This window comes from Oncorhynchus masou, chromosome 18 (genome assembly GCF_036934945.1).
Source record: "Oncorhynchus masou masou isolate Uvic2021 chromosome 18, UVic_Omas_1.1, whole genome shotgun sequence".
Taxonomy (NCBI): Eukaryota; Metazoa; Chordata; class Actinopteri; order Salmoniformes; family Salmonidae; genus Oncorhynchus; species Oncorhynchus masou.
Window position 1 is genome coordinate 30,969,926 of NC_088229.1, and position 21,278 is coordinate 30,991,203.

The 21,278-nt window shown below is 43.1% G+C and overlaps 1 protein-coding gene and 2 pseudogenes across 1 annotated transcript; 1 reads left to right on the plus strand and 2 right to left on the minus strand.

Annotated features, from left to right (window-relative positions):
* Nucleotides 1-2,801: 2,801 nt before the first annotated feature.
* Nucleotides 2,802-3,957, plus strand: LOC135559342 (UDP-glucuronosyltransferase 1A1-like; annotated as a pseudogene).
* Nucleotides 3,958-7,082: 3,125 nt separating this feature from the next.
* Nucleotides 7,083-12,634, minus strand: LOC135503672 (glutathione synthetase-like; annotated as a pseudogene).
* An 874-nt stretch (nucleotides 12,635-13,508) lies between these two features.
* Nucleotides 13,509-20,401, minus strand: LOC135504390 (glutathione synthetase-like). Its single transcript, XM_064922947.1, has 12 exons — nucleotides 20,251-20,401; nucleotides 19,826-19,970; nucleotides 17,840-18,061; nucleotides 16,198-16,337; nucleotides 15,910-16,026; nucleotides 15,654-15,734; nucleotides 15,403-15,480; nucleotides 15,163-15,229; nucleotides 14,837-15,031; nucleotides 14,630-14,711; nucleotides 14,334-14,523; nucleotides 13,509-14,106 (listed from the first exon to the last, which is right to left on the minus strand). The coding sequence occupies exons 2-12, from the start codon at nucleotides 19,958-19,960 to the stop codon at nucleotides 13,983-13,985; spliced, it is 1,431 nt and encodes a 476-aa protein (XP_064779019.1). The 5' UTR covers nucleotides 19,961-19,970; nucleotides 20,251-20,401; the 3' UTR covers nucleotides 13,509-13,982.
* Nucleotides 20,402-21,278: the final 877 nt, after the last annotated feature.

Consider the following 21,278-nt stretch of genomic DNA (forward strand, 5'->3'; position numbering starts at 1 on the left):
TCCCAGCTATCCACCCCAGCACTTTCACATCTGTGACGGATCCAACGGTTGGCCAGCCAGCCACCCTCCTACTACAACAAGCCAGTACATGGGAGAGCTGCCTGAGAGGAAGGCTGGCTATAGTGTGGGAGATGACTAAGTCAATGTTTGCCTACAGCATGCTTCAGAGGTTTCCAAGGCAGGAATGAAACGTCTCAGGGTGACCCTAACTCCTTGGGGCTGGCGCTACCTGTAGTGTCCCTATCTCCGCCTGCGGGGAGTGCTGCATTCCTGCTGCCTGACTCACAGCTCCACACATTGTGTTGGCCAGATTGGCTATTAAGGGAAAGGTCAGCTTTCTCTCTCAAGCAAACAGGCAAACAGGATGACATGGAGCGCAGGGCAGAGGGGAGGGCGTGGTGACCAGACCACAAGCAGATTCCTGTCACTCCCCTTCTGAGGCAGAGGGAGGGAGACACACATCAATAGTCTGAACGGCAACTGTCAGCATGAGCCTGTTGACTCACCACTTGGACTCATCCATTTGTAAATAACATTGTTTATATACAAGAGGAGATGTTATTGACGGGTTGTCTTGTCTTTTAGATCTTTGTTTATGTACAATTGCTTTGGAAACCTCACTGAGGGCTCTATTCAATCCGTATCATGGAAGTTCAGAGTTACAGCATGATTGAAATTTAAAGGTAATGTTCTCGCTTTAGCGGAGACCACGTTCACGGTAAAGGCTGCATATGCCGGCTTAATCAGAAATGACCTTTACATTGCTATTGTGCAATCTGTAACACTTCAGCAATATAGATTGAATAGAGTCCTGAGAGAGTTTTCAAAGTTTTGAATGACAGTGAACTCCTAAGCTGTATGAACATGACGTTTAGAATGGCTTTTGGTGGCATGCTGGACACATCAGCAAAACACTATATTGAACCCTAGAATAGTCTTTGTTGGAAGGAAGGCCTGCTGGGGCTGGATTCAATCCGTATTGTGGAAGATCCGCATTAAAACATATAGGTCATTTCATATTGAGCCGACATACGCAGCATTTACCGTGAACCTAGTCTTTGCCAACGTGGGAACATTGCCTTTAAATGTGTATCGAGCCATAACGTGGATCTTCCTTCATTGTTCTGCAATACGGATTGAATCTAGCCACTACTACACACAGAAACAAATATGGATATCAAATCCAACTTTACTGTGCTACAATCAGAGGAGACCAGTGGGAGGAGCTATATGAGGACTTATTGTAATGGCTGGAATGGAATCAATGGAATGGTATTAACCACATCACAATATGTTTGACTCCGTTCTATTGATCCCATGCCATTACAATGAGCCTGTACTCCTGTAGCTCCTCCTACCAGCTTCCTCTGGCTACAATTGTTTATGGCATTCTACCTCTCTATTCTCTCTTCCTCTCTCTCTGTTGAAATATTTGTCATAGTCATCCCCATAACCACCCCCATGCATTCCCATCAACCCCTCCCACTAATTTCCCGTAAACTAATGCATCACTCACTTCCTCATTCCTGTGAGAGTAGTTGCGGAGATGCTACTGTGTCAATACTTGCTTCTGCTTGTTGTTTTCCATTTGTGGTTTTCACAGTCAAGCTAACATGTACTTTGTCATACAATTACATGGCTATTTATGATAAGTACCATGTATGCAAAGTCTTCCAAGGAATGTGCCTCTGTAACTGAATTCTTAGGCTTTTTGAGAGTTTCATTCAAGTCTTTTGTTACTCATTACGATAGTGGAAGAGGAAGTTGGGGTTAGGAAAGTTCCAATTTACAATAATGAAGAACTTAAAAGTTGACAACAGGAATTGAACCTTGACCCGTGTGGCTGTAACACATTTGTTCCTCTGAGGCTACAGCCTACCTCCAGAACACATTCAGGTCAATGGTAGTGTAATGGGCCGGATGGGTTCCTGTCTGTCTTTCTCCTCTCAGCCAGCCACTCCAGTCGTTAGGACAGGATGTTATCACACTGGGATGACTGAGAAAAAGGAGTGAAGCACGCTGGCACAGACCTTTGTCTCCGGGGGGATGCAACCATATTATCTGCACTTAACAGATCTACTCTAAAGGTCCTCTGCCAAATCACTGGCATGAACACGTGGACAAGGAAATGTGCTAGTGTCAGGAGGAAAACACGCAATAAAGGGAGATAACGTAGTAACAGAGCTTTGAAGCTAAAGAAAAAGAGACATCCAAATCCCTTGGTGTTCTAGTTGCTCTGTTGTCTGTGCTGGACTTTACACCCATGACAGAGCCCTGTTTGTAGACTGTGGGGGAGGTTCCCTGAAGTGTTCTTTATTGACATGCTGACAACTGGCACTACTGACAAGACTGGTGGCCTTTCTTCAAAAATGAAACAACATATTAGGAAACACTAACATTCCCAATATGCATTTGTTTTCAGGAAAGGGAGTAAACTGGGCATATCGGTAAATGCAAATGGCTGATTCTGATTCAGCCCATTGCAACACATCATCCTCAACTCCACTTCAATTTTAATGTGTGTAACGTGTCAAACTTCTCTCAAACTTCTCCCAAACTATTGACAGAACTTTTTTCTATTTAAAAATGTAATTAAATCCACAGTAACACAGTGAAACTACACTGTCAATTGTCGGCTACTTTTCACTCACGATTCTGACTGACTGTCTGTAGAGTTCCCTCTATTCTGTAGTGTAACCAAGTGTAGTGACCACTCTATCCTACGGCTGAAGGAGGAGTGTTTCTGAGGGCAGCTGCTCTGCCTCCATCTGGTCTTCCCTCAGGTAGGGAAGCTGCTTGGGATGCCCATGAACGGCAGCCACTGGACTGGGATGAGGAGCATGGTGGAGGAGCTTGGGCGGAGGGGACACAGAGTGGTGGTGGTGATTTCAGGGGTAGCAGCAGGGGGCCTTTGCAGCACTACATCACCCTGACCTCCCTGTGTGGCATTACTACCAAACCCTGACAGTGCTTAGGCACTACATCCAGCATGCCTGTAACAAACCTCCTATATAACAAGAAGCTGATGCAAACTGATCCCTTTTAGCCTGTTGGTGTCATCGTTGGAGACTCTCTCTTCATCCATAACTTCCCCCTGTGTGGTGTAGAGTTTGAGGCCAGCCAGTGCCCATTCCCTGCCTTCTATGTCCCCTTACACTACACAGACCACATGACCTTGAGACAGAGGAGTGTCAACTTCCTGTTGGCCCTGCTTGAGCCCGTCTTGCAGATACCTGTACTCAGGAGTCAATGCCATCGCCTCAGATGTCCTACAGAGGGAGACGACTATTCCACAGCTGATGAGCAAGACATCGATTTGGTTCATGCACTTTGATTTCTCACCGCCAGCTGAGAAAGCTCAACAGTTCTTTGATGTCTTCCGGCAGGTTCTTCAACGAGTTGTGTGGAGATACGTTGGAGCTGTGCCTGAAAATCCTCCAGAGAACGTCAAGGTGATGAGCTGGCTCCCCCAGAACAATCTATTGGGCCATCCCACCGTCAAGGCCTTCATCACACATGGAGGGATCCACATGGGACCCACGAGAGGATCTGCAACGGTGTGCCCATGGTGATGATGACCACACTGGTCACTTTTTTGGTGACCAGTGTGGCAACGTGCAGCGCATGGCAGCACAAGGTATGGGAAAAGTCCTCAGTATTAATGATGTGACCTCAGACAAAATTCTGAAGGCCCTTAATAAGATAATCAATGAGAAAACGTACAAGGAGTAGATTAGGAAGCTTTGGGCTGTGCATAAGAACTGTTCTGTTAATCCCTTTCACCTGGCGATCTTCTGGACTGAGTTTATTAAGAGGCACAAAGGAGCAGGTCATGTGAGGGCAGCGGCCCATGAGTTGAACTGGATTCAGTACCACTGCCTGGATCTCTTCACCCTGCTCATCATCTTAGTTACAACTGCTGTCATGGCAACTGTGTTTCCACCACTGCTGCTTTGAGAGGATTCAGTAAATGCACTGTAGCCTAGTAGGGTTTTCTCTAAGGTGTGTAAATAAAATAACATAGGTAGGTTAAATGAAAGTAACGCCTGACAGAGGTTTGCCGAAAACACACTTTATTTTCAAAAGATTGTGTAGAATAAAAAATTAGGTGATTCATAGTATTTTTACAGTCTATGGACAAAATAGAGTGGTGTAGGGATTGCAGCAGGAAAGTGAGTCAGGCAGGGAAGCTACTCCAAGTCCTTTCTCAGTGCTGTTGTCCTTCCCAGTCCTCTCATGCAGAGCTGGAGCACTGTGACCCACTTCCACCCTGTCATGACCTACTTCCTGTCATTCCTTCCTGACCTGGCGCCTCTGTCTGCAGTCTCTGCCACTCTCACCACAGTGCCCAGCTATCTGGGCCACTTGTGTAACCAGCTTGTTAACTCCAATAGTTTGCTTTTAGTCCGTGATCAGAGTTGAAGGCTAATCCACTACAACCATTCTCTCAAGCGTTCTCAACTTCCTTTGCCAATAATTTGTCCAAGAATGTGAACACACTGGCAAGGAAACAAACAGTGGAGTCATTCATGGAGAAAATAGGTACAATTCTTTGTCAGCTTTTGGGAGTCATGTGGAGCCATTTCTGAGAAAGGAAACCTATGACCAAAAACTGTCTGCTTAGTGATCACTGGAGTAATACATATCCTGACCCCTAGAGCAACTTTGGTCGGGAACAAACACAGTTCATTTTCCACTGCTGCAGTCCAGGAAGTAAAGTGGAATACAGCCAGAGCCTTGCGGGAAATGCAGCCCATTGCGAGTGACCTGTGTGTCCGTCTGTTTGATGACCCAACTCCAGGAATGTGTGGCACCGAGCGAACAATAACAAAGAGCTCTGATGACAGCAGGATAAAACACACAGGCAGAGTAGACAACATCACTGCCAGGGACAGAGAGGGCGAGATAACATCCAGGTCAAAGTGGCTGTTGTGTGTGTTTGTTCTTAAAGGATAGTCAATCTGGCCCCATTGTCTCCTCAGAGAGTTGGTAGATCATGAACAAAGAATGGAATGGCTAAACATAGGCTACCTTATAAGGATCTGGATTGAGACCATACATGAGTATTTTGATGGCTAATACAACAGTTGCATATCTCAAGTATATTGGTACTGTTTTCAAAAACTATCCATTCACTGATAAGCAGTGTTATGCCCACTGTTTGACCTCTGCAAAAGGCCCAAATTAGAATGATGAGAGATACTGTTTTTTCATAATCACTCTAAAAACCTTTGACATTTTATTTTTTGAAAACTCCAAGAAATATCCAAAGAGTTAGATATAGGACTCGAGATGGATGAAACCTGTTTTGGCATGGAAATTGCCATTGGGGGCTTCCACCATTTTAAAGTAGTTAACTACTGGGTGGGACTTCCTATGGGTGATGAAGAATCATGTGATTCCATCTGGGTCATCAGGAGGGATCAGCTAATTAATTAATTCTGTGGCAGTAAATTGCCAACCTTGGCTTAATACCTGCTCAAACACACTAGGTGGCAGTATGCACCCTTTTCAGTTTGTTTGCCAACTTAACCGTTGCCACCTGCTATAAACAAACTTCTGCCCCCAGCTGTGCCCTGGACACCATATGCAAATTGTATGCCCCCCCATCTATCTTCTGAGCTCATGCTGCTAGGTGACCTAAACTGGGACATGCTTAACACCCCGGCCATCCTACAATCTAGGCTTGATGCCCTCAATCTCACACAAATTATCAATGAACCCACCAGATACAACCCCAAATCTGTAAACACGAGCACCCTCATAGATATTGCCCAAACCAACCTTCCCTCCAAATACACCTCTGCTGTCTTCATCCAGGATCTCGGTGATCACTGCCTCATTGCCTGCGTCCGTAATGGGTCTGCGGTCAAGCAACCAGGCGACCAACAAGCGACCAACACATCAGCGAGCAGGCCAACCAACACATCAGCGAGCAGGCCTTTCTAATCGACTTGGCCCGGGTATCCTGGAAGGATATTGACCTCATTCCATCAGTAGAGGATACCTGGTTATTCTTTAAAAGTGCCTCACCATCTTAAGTAAGCATGCCCCATTCCAAAAATGTAGAACCAGGAACAGATATAGCCCTTGGTTCACTCCAGACCTGACTGCCCTTGACCAGCACAAAAACATCCCATGACGTAGTGCATTAGCATCGAATAACCCACGCGATATGCAACTTTTCAGGGAAGTTAGGAACCAATATATACAGGCAGTTAGGAAAGCTAAGGCTAGCTTTTTCAAACAGAAATGTGCATCCTGTAGCACTAACTCCAAAAAGTTCTGAGAGACAGTAAAGTCCATGGAGAATAAGAGCACCTCCTGCCAGCTGCCCACTGCACTGAGGCTAGGAAACACTGTCACCACCGATAAATCCGCGATAATTGAGAATTTTAATAAGCATTTTTCTACGGCTGGCCATGCTTTCCACCTGGCTACCCCTATCCCGGTAAACAGCCCTGCATCCCTCACTGCAACTTGCCCAAGCCTCCCCACTCCACCCAAATTCAGATAGCTGAAAAGATCAGCTACTACTTCAAAATGGAGATTGCCTCAATAGCACTGCCTGTGTGCTGATGTCTTTATCATTCTCTATGGAAATATCTTACCCTTTACTGTCACCTAGTGTTCAAACTAAGGAACTGCATTTTATACATCCTAATACCATTCTCCATGTTTGAGAAATAGCAGTTATTGTGATGTACTTTCCAAATCAATGACCCCTGTTTGAACTCATCATAATTCTACATTATTAAACTTGGTTGATCCCTGCCAGTCATTTGAATAAGTTGCGAAGAAATCAACAGCAAAGTGCTAATGAAACTGATGATTATTTCTACTTTTCTCGCTCGATCCGATTCCTGCATTTCATTAGATCTGTAGATCACTTAATCTGTACCGTCAGACAGGCTATGTGAACAATTCCATATCAAATTCAACATAACAGCACATACATCCTACAGACATGATGGGCATAGATGGATGACAGACATTACACTCATCCTTGGATAGTATGGACCCATTGGCTTCATCTATAGACTAGTATGTAAATACACTAGTATCATAAAGGACAGTGTCGATCAGACGAAGAGTGGGTTGTCTTGGACTGTTACTCCACCAGCCACACCTCCATCAGAGCGCTCATCACTCTTGGTCCTCAGCACAATGTGACTGCTCCTATGAGGATTCAAATCCAGACATCAGTGCAAACACAAATAACACTGCTGTGAAAAATTCTGCCACCTCAACACCATCCAGAGCATTTCTGTATCAGTCAATTAATAATATTGTGACAAAAATATGCATGTCTGTCTGTGTGTATACCTGACATTAGCTCCAAATGTGCCCAGTTCACATATGCTAGTGCTGAGTTTTAGCAGAGTTCCCCATTCCAGGATGTAGATGTGCACAGGCTGGATCTTGTCCATCCAGACGTAAGCTGCCCTCTATATGTCATCTTTCACACCTTCCAGTACCTGAAAGATTTCAGCTCCGTAGATGTGATTGCCTACAGGAGGAGGAATTCTACACATCAGCAGACAGGCTAGAGCATGACGGTGTCAGGGGTCACGAGAGACTAGGTGCATTCGTTTTACCTCGCCTGGGACATAGAGTGGGTAGAGTTTGTACATTGCAGACAATTCCAATGGTCTTAAAGTGATATCTCAGCTCACCCAGGGCACCAGACAACCTTTAGTTAATGTACCCATTGTAAGAAGAAAGAAAGAGCTGAGGTCCTCTTACCCCCACCTTCCCTCTGTGGCTTCAGGACAAACTGGTCTGGTTTTGCCAAAGCCATAGACAATCTTGTCACCTTCTGGTCCCTGTTGTGACCAAGTAAAGTCATTGAAAAATAAATGAAACTATTTACAACAACATTGCAAAGAGGAGAGGTAATATGTAAACACTTAGCCAGGTTCTCTTACCATGTCTCATGTATACAGCCCAGCAAATGTGGCCCAGATCTGATCCACAACATCAGGTTCACCAGGAAAGAACCTCTCCAGAACACCCGGTCTGGCCAGTTCCTGTTGGACCTTCTTGGTGCCAGCCAGGTGGGTACTGATATCTGGACACTTCACAGCCAGAGAGCGCTCCATCATGAGGCGATCCTCCCAGCTCTACACAAAATCATACAGGGAAGATTATTACTGCTGAATCAAAGGGCCAAATCCAATCCAACAGTATCATCATCATAGATAGAGGAACTGGGAAGTGGTCTGTGAGTTTAATGGGTACAAACATTAGAGTCAATGATAAACCTTTCTCAGTAATCAGTGTAAATAAAATTAAATAAATGCTGTAAGCCCTTTATTTAACCAGGAAGGTCAGTTAACAAGTTCTTACTTACAATGACGGCCTACCGGGGAACAGTGGGGCAGTGGGGCAGAATGACAGATTTTTACCTTGTCATTTTAGGGATTCGATCCAGCAACCTTTCAGTTACTGGCCCAACACTCTGACCACGAGGCTAACTGCCACCACAGGCGAGGTACAATGACAGGATGTTACCATCTGGTCCCAAAAAGTTACTATAGCACGTACACAAAGAGCCTCGTTTTCATCAAGGAATCCCATCTTCGATACATCGTCAAACCGTCTTCATATAACAGGAATTTGTCTGCAAAAAAACATTTTGCAGTCAATATGTGGACACTCATGACTTCATTGTGCGAGAACAGATAATAATTCACTTAACTAATAAGCACCAAGGAATCCAATCAAACTTACCTGTTCCATAGCTCATTCTCAATATATCTATGGCCAAAAATGCTTCAACCAGAAACAGGACCACTGCCCTGCAGTGAATGAAAGTTAGATAGTTAACCTTGCCAGTTGGAGCTTGAATCATTTACATTTGAAGTGATATGAAAACCTTATGACACCCACCTCTCCGAGCCGTAGAGGTCCCAAGCTTTAGCTAGTCCCTTTGCCAGACTTGCAGAAGGGTTGTCGTCTAGGACATGCTTGCTTTCATCCAGCTGACCAGGCCTCTTCAGAATGTTCCTAATGATCAAATAATAACAGGCCTTATTTAGAAACAATACTCCACAGGGGATATTTAAAGAAATAACTTGGTCACTAGTTGTGTGAACATCCCGGTGGACGTCTGGTGTGCGTGCAGAAACATGGTGTTGATCTCGATCTGTTTCAGGGAGCCATTCTGGTCCAGCATGTCGTCTGAGCGATTCAGATCCAAAACTATGGACATTTTTCAGAAAGTGGTGTGAACATCCTATCTTAATTGTTCCTAAATTAGATGAATACAAATGTTCTTAATATCTGATATAGTTCATTAACATTTCAATAGAACGACAACACCCTACCTTGGTTCTCCCCAGTGAAAAGTGGTGGAAGTCGCCCTTTCCTGCAGTAAACGACCTCGTAACCTCATGTTATTCATATTTTACATAATTAATAAACATTATTTCAAAAACCAACCGAAAAGCCAGTGTTTCTATGTCAAGCAGTTTTGTTGTATTTCTATCTTCTGTGATGTATATAAACTGTAATATTGGGATGCAAACACAAAATAATACATTTCAACTCTGACATGGTACAGGTGTATTTTTCTAAACCCATAACCATGTGTGTGAGGTGTATACTTTTGTTTCAAGACTACCAAGAAACACTGTGTGACCCTGACTTAACCCAATGCAGTAAAAGGTTCATTAAAACTACAAAACCTACCTGGGTCCTCCCCTCTTCTATGCCATGTCTGTGTATGTTGAATAAACTGCCAGTGAAATCATCCACTTTGATAGTGCTGTTAAAATAAATTGGCTACAATCCCTCTATTGCACTAGTCTTTTCTGCTTGGTCATACAGCTCTCTGTATAACCTGGCTAGAACGTTCTCCAGCCTGGCTGATCTTGTCCACCAGTCGGTTGTAGTGTGTTTGTACTGCTAGAGCCTGGTGGAAGGTATCCTTGGGCACTGGCGAGGGGAAAAGTGTGAACGGTGCATAGGTCACCACCTGAACCCAGACAAAATGAACAGCAGCTCTGATGACTATTTGTTCAATTGAGATAAAAATGGACACGTTCAAAATATAGACATGTGATAGTCTCAACTGTTATTGTGTAGCATGCTAGTGTGGTGAAAGCTAAACAGTAAATGCTTAGTGAGCTAATTCGGTCCTGAGATGCAAAGGTGACCCAGGTGCAATATCTAGATCAGGGCTCTCCAACTGTGTTCCCGGAGAGCTACCTTCCTGTATGTTTTCGCTCCAGCCCCAGTTGTAACTCACCTGGTTCAGCTTATCAACCAACTAATTATTAGAATCAGGTGTGCGAGATTAAGGTTGGCGTGAAAACCTGCAAGATGGTAGCTCTCCAGGAACAGGGTTGGAGAGCCCTGATCTTGATGGACACTTGCATTTTGTCCGGTAAGCACCTAAAGGGGCAATCTGTGATTCAAACAAAAAAGCCGTCAACCCACCACTTTTTTTTGGTAAACAGCTGAGGGACAGCGCTGGAGAAATAAAACCACCCTCAAATAAATTCAAGGACTGACCATCCATGAGATCAAAATTATATAGCCATGTTAATAGTGTTTACAAAGATATTGTTTACAAATAATGGCATAAAGCAAGCATATATTTAGGGATCTGATGGGGTGAGTGAGACATTAAAAATATATTATTTTAGAATCAATGGTTATATATCATTAATTCCAAAAACGACTGCACCAATCCCAGATTTCCATTCTATCCTAAGAATTTAATTGTAGTTGAAAACATGATTTCCATGTGTTTTATATACACTGAATTTACTAAGCATTAGGAACACCTTCCTAATATTGAGTTGCAGCAGCGTTGCAGTTCTTTTGCAGTTCTTAACACAAACCGGTGCACCTGGCACCTATTGTACTACCATACCCTGTTCAAAAGCTCGTCAATCTTTTGTTTTGCTATTCACCCTCTGAATAGCACTCACACAATCCATGTCTCAAGGCTTAAAACTCCTTCTTTAACAGTCTACTCCCCTTTGATCTATACTGATTGAATTGGATTTAACAGGTGACATCAATAAGGGATCATAGCTTTGGATAGTCTATGTCATGGGAAACACAGGTCTTCTTGAGTAAACTCAGTGCATTTGCACACTATGATGTTGGAATAACACTGAAATGTAAAAATATTAAAATGCCTTTGCGGCGTAAGAGCTGTTTGAAAATGTATGTAGTTTTGGCCTGTCTGATGACATCATCAAGCAAGAAATGAGTTAATAGACCAAAAAAGGAGAGAGGGTTTGGAACCTCCCTGCCAATAACAGCTAGTTTTCCGCTCCCCACTCAGACCACTCACAGACAGCCAGAGCAAAATGTTTGAGATTTTCTTTTTTTACCACTTTAGTTGAAAACAATCACAGTAAGATACTTAATTGTTACCCAGAAATTATTTGGCACTGAGATATAAAAAAAACATCTACACCTCACATCTACACCTCAGGAGGCTGAAGAAATTTGGCTTGTCACCAAAAACACTCACAAACTTTTACAGATATACAAATCGAGAGCATCTTGTCGGGCTGTATCACTGCCTTGTACGGCAACTGCTCCGCCCACAACCGTAAGGCTCTCCAGAGGGTAGTGAGGTCTGCACAACATATCACCCGGGGCAAACTACCTGCCCTCCAGGACACTTACACCACCCGATGTCACAGGAAGGCCAAAAATATCATCAAGGACAACACCCACCCGAGCCACTGCCTGTTCACCCCGCTATCATTCAGAAGGCGATCCATTACAGGTGTATCAAAGCTGGGACCGAGAGACTGAAAAACAGCTTCTATCTCAAGGCCATCAGACTGTTAAACAGCAACCACTAACATTGAGTGGCTGCTGCCAACATACTGACTCAAATCTCTAGCCACTTTAATAATTAAAAATGTAATGTAATAAATGTATCACTAGTCACTTTAAACAATGTCACTTTATATGTTTACATACCCTACATTACTCATCTCATATGTATATACTGTACTCTATACCATCTACTACATCTTGCCTATGCCGTTCGGCCATCGCTCATCCACATATTTATATGTACATAGTCTTGTTCATTCCTTCGTTGTTGTGAAATTGTTAGATTACTTGTTAGATATTACTGCATGGTTGGAACTGGAAGCACAAGCATTCCGCTACACTTGCATTAACATCTGCTAACCATGTGTATGTGACCAATACAATTTGATTTGATCGTATTATGTATTTGCCTAGTTAAATTAAAGGTTAAATGTATATATATATATATTTAATAAAAAATAGATCTTTCTATAGTAGGGGTTGCACTCTTTCCCTCTGAGTTGGGGGTCTCTTTAGTCCTTATCAAGACTCCATTTTGAAGGGGAAAGTCTTTAGCTTCTTCCACTAAGTCCTGATGAAGTTCAGTGTTCAGAAACACCTCCTCTGGAACCCCACTCGGACTGGTAGCCATTGCAGTTCATCTGTGTTCAAGATGTTAGTGGGATGGCTGAGCTGAAAAATTTGACTCAATTGTACATAAAAGCACCAAATTTGGCACAGGGGTAGATGTATATACCCTGAAAAGATTTAGATCTGGACCACCCCACTGTGTTAGTGTATGAGCTGGTGAAAAGTGAAATGTTATAGAGTATTATCTGTGATTGTTTTGTTCTTTGTATCCCCTCGTTTGAATTATGAAAAAAATGTAATTTTACATTTCAGTCATTTAGCAGACGCTCTTATCCAGAGCTAGTTACAGTAATGAGTGCATACATTTTCATATTTGTTTGTACTGGTCCCCCATGGGAATCAAACCTGGCATTGCAAGGTCCATGCACTACCAACGGAGCCACACCGGACCACCATAGCAGTTCTATTAATTATTATTGATTTTTTTAAATTATCTAGGTACATAAAGTATAGTCGGTAGGCAACACATGAACACCAATCCATTTTTCCCAAAGTAAAGATATCCTCTTAATGGCAGATGTGTTATATAATCCTCAGTGAATGGTTGAGCAAGCTATCGAATCCATGGTAGACACTATTTTAGGTGCTCTTAAGGTTTCAGTCTATGAATACCTTAGCTCTGCCATACAATTAATCCAAGCAGCAGTTTGACTAGTTTACCGTTTGTCATGACATCCAAGTGTTTGAGAATGCAAAATGATGAACCTGGGCCATAACCTTCACAGCTTAGATAATAATATATGCCATTTAGCAAACGCTTTTATCCAAGGCAACTTAGTCATGTGTGCATGCATTTTACATACGGGTGGTCCTGGGAATCTAACCTACTGTACTGGTGTTGCAATCGCCATACTTTACCAACTGAGCCACGGTAACACCCCCATGAATATGCAAATCACATATATTATTTTTCCATGTCCCATCTGGTGTTCATAAAATGGAACTGAATTGTATCTGTCAGATACCTTTATCCATCTGTCTAATGCCAATATAGTAACCCACTGCATCAAATCCCATCAGTATATTATGAATACATATTAAAATAAATACAAAAAAAACAAAAGACAGAAAGTAATAAAACAATTTATTACTATTATTCCCATAAACAATCTTAATACTATTATTTACTCTAGGGATATTACCTCGCAATGGTTCTCTTCTTTCCCGATTAAAACAGTTTCTCCAATTCAACATCTGGAATACTACAGTTTTTCGTGTGAAATAATCATAGTTCTGTATTTTCTGTTTCCATTCATTTCTTGGCTGTTTACGTCTACCGAGCAGTGATAGAAATGTATTGCTCCAATAAGACTTCATAGTGTCCGCACACAGCTATTCTTCGTCCATCAGGCTCATTCCTGATCTGCACAAGCTCTAAGAGCACACATTTGATTCTACAGTAAAAGTATCAAATAAACATCTAAAATAGATGGGGAGCAGCAATTTTCTCTGCAGTCAAAGAAGAGCACTTGTGTGTTTAACTCTTCTTATTACCATCTTTTGTGCAGTTTCACTATTAATGTGACAGAGGGCAGTGTCGGTCAGACGAGGAGTGGATTGTCGAGCACTGCCACTCCAGCAGCCACACCTCCATCAGAGTGTTCATCACTTTTGGTCCTCAGCAGATGTCCAGCACACTCATTTAGCACCATGTCTTGCCCATGCCTATGTGGACACAGAAATCATGACACACACAACCACTCAGAGAGGAGACAAAAGTCATCTTCATTACTCTGCAGGAGTACATTGTTATCACCACATCTTGACGCAATAGTTTTCAGTGGGCCAAAATGTATACCACCTCCAATTACAGTATACTTCATTTCAACTCACACACAATTTCTATGAAGTTGTCAAGACAGGACTGTATACACAAGGGTCTTTGACTGTACCTGACGTAGGCCCCAAATACACCCAGCTCACTTAGGCAGGTGCTGAGTTTGAGTGGCGTCCCCAGTCTCAGGAGATAGTTGTGTACAGGGCGGGGCTGAACCTTGTCCATCAGAATATAGGCCATCCTCTCTGTGCTCTGCTTCACACCCTCCAGTACCTGACAGATCTCAGCTCCATACAGGTTGTTGCCTACAGGAGTAGAGAAAATCTACATTTTAGCAGACAGGCCACAGCATGATAAGGTTAGATGTCAGGGTCACGAGAGATGTGAAGTAAAGAGCTGAGGTCCTCTTACCCCCACCTTCCCTCTGTGGCTTCAGGACAAACTGGTCTGGTTTTGCCAAAGCCATAGCCACAGTCTTGTCACCTTCTGGTCCCTGTTAGTAAGATTGAATAAGAAAGTTGAAGCAGAAAAGCAAACTGCTAGGAAAGGCTTTATAAAGAAAGAGGTATGTACGTAAACATTATCAAGAGTCCAAAGAGCCCGGTTTTGTTCTCTTACCATGTCTAGAGTATACAGCCCAGCAAAGGTGGCCCGGATCTGGTCCACAACGTCAGGTTCACCAGGAAAGAACCTCTCCAGAACACCCGGTCTGGCCAGTTCCTGTTGGACCTTCTTGGTGCCAGCCAGGTGGGTACTGATATCTGGACATTTCACAGCCATAGAGCGTTCCATCATGAGACGAGCCTCCCAGTTCTACAAAAATAATAAAAAATAAATAAATAAATCATTGTCATGATAATAAGTGATTGCATCAGTTTCAAGATGACACAACTACAGCAAAACTGAGAATGTGAAGAAAAAAAATAAGATTATTGTGTTCAAACCTGTTCTGTGTAGTTCTGTGGCATGTACCCATTGCGGAAATACACAATAGCAACCTCCCGTCCATCTCTGCAACAAAATATTTTTTATTTTTTAAATGAAACAATGAGCATGGCATTACATTGAAAGTAAGGCAATGTTCAGTCGTTTTATCAGTAACAGATGTTGCAAAATCAAAACATTAGTTTGTGTTGAGCATGCAAATGACAGTAATAAACTTTTGAAAAGAAAGGAACACTTACACAAACAGCCTCTTATCCTGATCAAGGAATCCCGTCTTAGCTACATCTTCAAACTGTCTTCGTATAACAGGAATATTTCTGAAAACAAGCAGAAATATTTTATGTCGCGCCATTTTGATATACCAATGGTAGTCAACTACATTTATCTACCATGGCTACAAAAGTGGCAGTAAGAGGCTCCATCACAGCATCATCAACAGGATAAAAATCGGATGATTGCGTCAGAGTTGATTATCTCTTCTTTACCTTACCTCTTCCATAGCTCATTCTCCACATATCGATGGTCGAAGATGTTTCTTTGGAGCTCTTCAACCAGATACAAGACTACTGCCCTTTAATGACAGAATTACCCATATTAAAAGCTCAGCAGTGGTATCTACTTTGTGTTCTGTTACTGACATAGACAACCAACAAAACGTCCTAGTTTTCCGTATCCTCTTTTTTCTTTGTACAAACTGACGGATCTCAAATGCATTCACACATCTGAATCCTAACCAAGAAACCAACCTTTCTGAGCCATAGAGTTCCCAGGCCTTAGCTAAGCCCTTTGCCAGACCTGCAGAAGGGTTATTGTCTAGGATACGCTTGCTATCCTCCAACCGACCAGCCACCTTCAGGATGTGTCTATTGATGCAGACAGACAGGGTCATTCACAGGACATTCAATTGTTTACAACTTTGTCTTCAAACCAAACATATTTCTCAAATTCCCTTTCCCATCGTCCTGTATCTTTTACAGCAGGAGAATAAAAACCTTCAGCAGGGAAAACCGTCAGTATTGTTGTGGTTCACATACCGGTGGACGTTTGGCGTGTGTGAGGCAAGACCACCAAAACTGGCAGCAATGGTATTGATCTCGATCTGCTTCAGGGAGGCACTCCCATCCCCATTCTGGTCCAGCATGTAGTCGGAGCGATTCAAACCCAAAACTATGGACTGGAAATGTACAATGAATAAATGAGCAAGGTCTTTGACCTCATCCTAAATGTATTTGATTATTGCAACTTGAAATGCCTTCCAACATAGCATCTGATATTGCTCAGCCTTCAACACTATAGTACCCTCCAAGCTCATCATTAAGCTCAGGGCCCTGAGTCTGAACCCCGCCCTATGCAACTGGGTCCTGGAATTCACTAATCCTCAACACAGGGGGCACCACAAGGGTGCGTGCTCAGCCCCTGCTGTACTCCCTGTTCACGCACGCCTCCAACTCAATCATCAAGTTTGCAGTTGACAACAGTAGTAGGCCTGATTACCAACAACGACGAGACAGACTACATGGAGGATGTGAGGGCCCTGGCAGTGGTGCCAGGAAAATAACTTCTCCCTCAACAAAACAAAGGATCTGATTATGGACTTCACGAAACAGAAGAGGGAGCACGCCACTATCCACATCGACGAGAATGCAGTGGAGAAGGTGGAAAGATTCAAGTTCTTTGGCGTACACATCACTGACAATCTGAAATGGTCCACAGTGTGGCGAAGGCGGCGCAACAGCGCCTCTTCAACCTCAGGAAGCTGATGGCCCCTACGACCCTCACAAGCTTTTACAGATGCACAATTGAGAGCAGCTTGTCGGGCTGCATCACCGCCTGGTACGGCAACTGCACCGCCCGCAACCGGGCTCTCCAGAGGGTGGTGTGGTCTGCCCAACACATAACCGGTGGCACACTGCCTGACCTCCAGGACACCTACAGCACCCAATGTGACAGGAAGGCCAAAAAGATCATCAAGGACATTAAACCACCCGAGCCAAGGTCTGGTCACCCCGCTATCATCCAGAAGGCAAGGTCAGTAGACGTGCATCAAAGCTGGGACCGAGAGACTGAAAAACAGCTTGTCTCAAGGCCATCAGACTGTTAAACAGCCGTCACTAACACAGAGAGGCTGCTGCCTACATACAGACTCAAAAGCATTGGCAACTTTAATAAATGGATCACTAGTCCTTTAATAATGCCACTTTAATAATGTTTACATATCATCTATTACTCATCTCCTATGTATATACTGTATTTTATACCATCTACTGCATCTTACCTATGCCGCTCGGCCATCGCTAATCCATATATGTATATGTACATATTCTTATTCCATCCCTTTAAATGTGTGTATTAGGTAGTCGTTTTAGAATCATTAGATATTACTGCACTGTCGGAACTAGAAGCACAAGCATTTCACTACACTCGCAATAACATCTGCTAACCATGTGTATGACCAATAAAATCCGATCTCATGTACATTCTATTCTACTGCATTTTAGTCAATGCCACTCATCCTAATATTTATATATATTTTTATTACATTATTTTACTTTTAGATGTGTGAATTGTTAGATATTACTGCACTGATGGAGCTAGGAACACAAGCATTTCGCAACACCTGCAAAAAATGTGTGTGACCAATAACATTTGATTTGTTCGAAAGCAATAATACCCTACCTGGGTCTTGCCTTCCTGTAAAACATGTCTGTATATATTGAACAACCTCCCAGTGAAATCATCCACTTTGATGGTGGTGGCTAGAGCCTCCTCCAGGAAGCTTGAGTCCTGGCTGATCTTGTCCACCAGTCGGTTGTAGTGTGTTTGTACTGCTAGAGCCTGGTGGAAGGTATCCTTGGGCACTGGCGAGGGGAAAAGTGTGAACGGTGCATAGGTCACCACCTGAAACCAAACACACAATACGGGTGCCTTCGTAAATTCCCCATGGCAATCTACACTGATGTGAGAGTGGCAGAATAATTGAGGAGTTAGCGAAAGCCTTAAACTCTTGTTATGGCAGATATGTAAACGTCGGCAAAGAAACTGAATTCAATTGTTGCCAGTAACCCAGTTAGTCACCAATGCTCTAGATAACATGAAAACAGCCTAACCAGCTCTACTAGGGCAAGTAAAATGTTCAGAGTGAGGTGTTAAAGCATCTTCCAGACACAAAAGAGCAAGCTTATATTATTTTGGATGATATAGCGATACTTTGACTCCAAGTTTCGATTTGCTAGGTAGCGTTAGCATGCGCTAATCGGCTGTACTTTTGCCAAAACTATGGAATAATTAAAAAAAAAGTGTGTCAATATGTTTTCAGCACTTATTTCTACGACTGATCAAAAACTCTGCTGCAGATATATATAGTGAGCAATGTTTGGAACATCATATTCCTCATGCATTCCTCATGAAGCTGGTTGAGAGAATGCCAAGAGTGTGCAAACTATTTCATAGTTTTGTTGTCTTCACTATTATTCTTACAATGTTGATAAAAGTAAAAAATAACAAAAAACCCTGGAATGAGTAGGTGTGTGTCTAAACTTTGTTTAATAAAATTTTGTTAAAAAGTAACCTTTATTTAACTCGGCAAATCAGTTAAGAACTAATTCTTATTTACAATGACGACCTAAACCGGTCAAACCCGGACGGCGCAGGGCCAATTGTGCGCCACCCTATGGGACTCCCAATCACAGCCTGGATTTGAACCAGGATGTCTGTAGTGACGCCTCTAGCACTGAGATTCAGTGCCTTACACCGCTGCGCCACTCGGGAGCCCTATATATCATGATCGTGAGGTACCTGGAAAGTCCAAGCCCCAGTGCTAGATTGCCGCCGAGGTCAGAACGCTAGGATCAACCCTAATCCTCGGCCAGAGCATCCAGTGAGCGCTCTGAACGCTCCGAGAGTTTAACGCTCCGAATTTACAACAGGACAATCTGACAAAACCCTGAATTTACAGAGGGCAACCTAGAATGAGTTTACCAACTTGATGTTATTGGGATTTCTCTGATTATCACAACAGATTGACATGTACAATGTACAGGTAAGCAATTTAATTGCATTAACTGTCTTGGCATTCTGTTCTCTGAACATTTAAGATGGTAGATTAGATACTTGGTATAGTGAAAAATAAACAGAAAAACATGTAACATGACCACTGAGACAGAATATATTCCCACAGGGGCGCAACTTTGGTTTTAGAAGTGGAGGTTACCAGTCAGATAACCACTCCAAACAGCCTACCCGACCACTCGGAGGTGTCTGCATGTTCCTAAAGCACACCGCTACCTTGTTCTGTATCACATTCCAATGATATAACGGGGGAGAGGGCAGGGGGGGTACAAAAATGCAATGTCATACATATCATATCCCCCCCCCCCCCCCCCGCCCGTGGTGAAAGTTGCCCCCTGGATTCCCACAAATCCAGTCTGACAACATCGGCTCAAAAGAGAGAATTCCTGGCATGGCTGGGCATTACAAACTCCCTTTTTTGAACAGTATAGCTCCAATGGCTGCCCAGTTTCTCCTTCTCCCACTTATCCTTTGAATTAAATTAACCCAAAACAGGTGATTTTCGCCATCTTATAGTAGAGAATTCTATAGTCATATCAAACAACATTTCAGTGTGTCTAAACGGTTTAGCCTAATCAACAGAATAAGGTTTACCTCTGATGAGTTGGGTGTCTCTTTAGTCCGCATCAACACTCCGTTTAGAAGAGCTGAGTCTTTTGCCACATCCACTAAGTCCTTTATAAGATCATTATCCATCAACACATCCTCTGGTATCCCGTTGGCAGCCATTGCAGTTCACCTGTGCAAGGTGAGACCAACATAACGTATTTGCATTGTCACCATGACAAAGCAGATTATTGATTTAACCTTTATTTAGACAGGGATTCCCATTGAGATTAGACTCGACCGCAACTGGATTCTGACGGGACATTGGGCTGATACAGAGCTGTAACGTTACATACTAAAGTTAGCAAGACACTGTAGCTAGCTAGTTAAGTTAACGTTAGCTACCAGCAGCATCCACATACACGTTGGCTTGCTATCGACCTAAATGCACCACCACATTTTAAATGACAAACCTGTCCTTCTATACGCCGATTATGCTCAGCTGATGTGCTCTGGAATGGCAACCCCCCCCCAAAAAAACAGATGTTTTTCCCTTCAAGAATGAACACCACGGATAAACATGGATTTGGGAGCAAACCAAAGACTACGCCTCTTCCGTTCTCTTCAAATCTCACTACCGTGAAAACGTATTATTCTGTGGATTTTATATGGCAGTTGGCAACCAACTTTAAGGTGCATTACCGCCACCAACTGGACTGGAGTGTGGACCAGCGATAGCGACGGTCTAAATCCTGCCCAATGTTTTCATCTCCTTAAGGAAACGAAATACGCAGCAATTCAATTAATCCTGGCTCTTCAACCCCATTACTCCTAAAATCTAATAACAATCGCTCCCTTTCCCTCCCATATTTCTGGCACTGAAATAGAACATATTCCACTGTTTCCATCTCCCCCTGACAATGATCACACCTCCCAGTCAGATGTTTCCCCACCAATTTCAATGTACTTTTGAGCCTTGTGTGTCCGTCTCAGCCTTGTGATTACACTTTCCTCCCTTCTCTCTGTCTGAGGACCTCCCTGCCCCCGCCTTTTCCTGGATCTTGCTGTGTACAGGTGTCTTCCCTTTCTCTCCCTGGTCCACAACTCTTTCCATTTCTTTTTAACTACTGTTCTTATCGACCCCTTGGCTTTACTGCTTGACAATTCCATCTCACCATTAGGATGTTTAAAAGCCTGCTTGGCGACAACATCCAACTCCTCATTCCCCTCTACTCCCACATGAGCTGGTACCCAAAGGAACATCACAAATACCCCTGTCTCACCCTATACAAGCACTGCAAAACCCCATACAATACATAATGTCTGCTCTGTGACACAAATGTATTTAAGCTCATCAGTGCTGCACAGGAGTCAGAGCAGATGACTACTCTATCTGACCTCGTCCACCCACTCTGCAGACAATAAGTATAGCCATTGTGTAAACAGATAAATGATCCGTTGCTCTTTTTGTCACTGCCACCTTAAACTCCGGAATACTGAA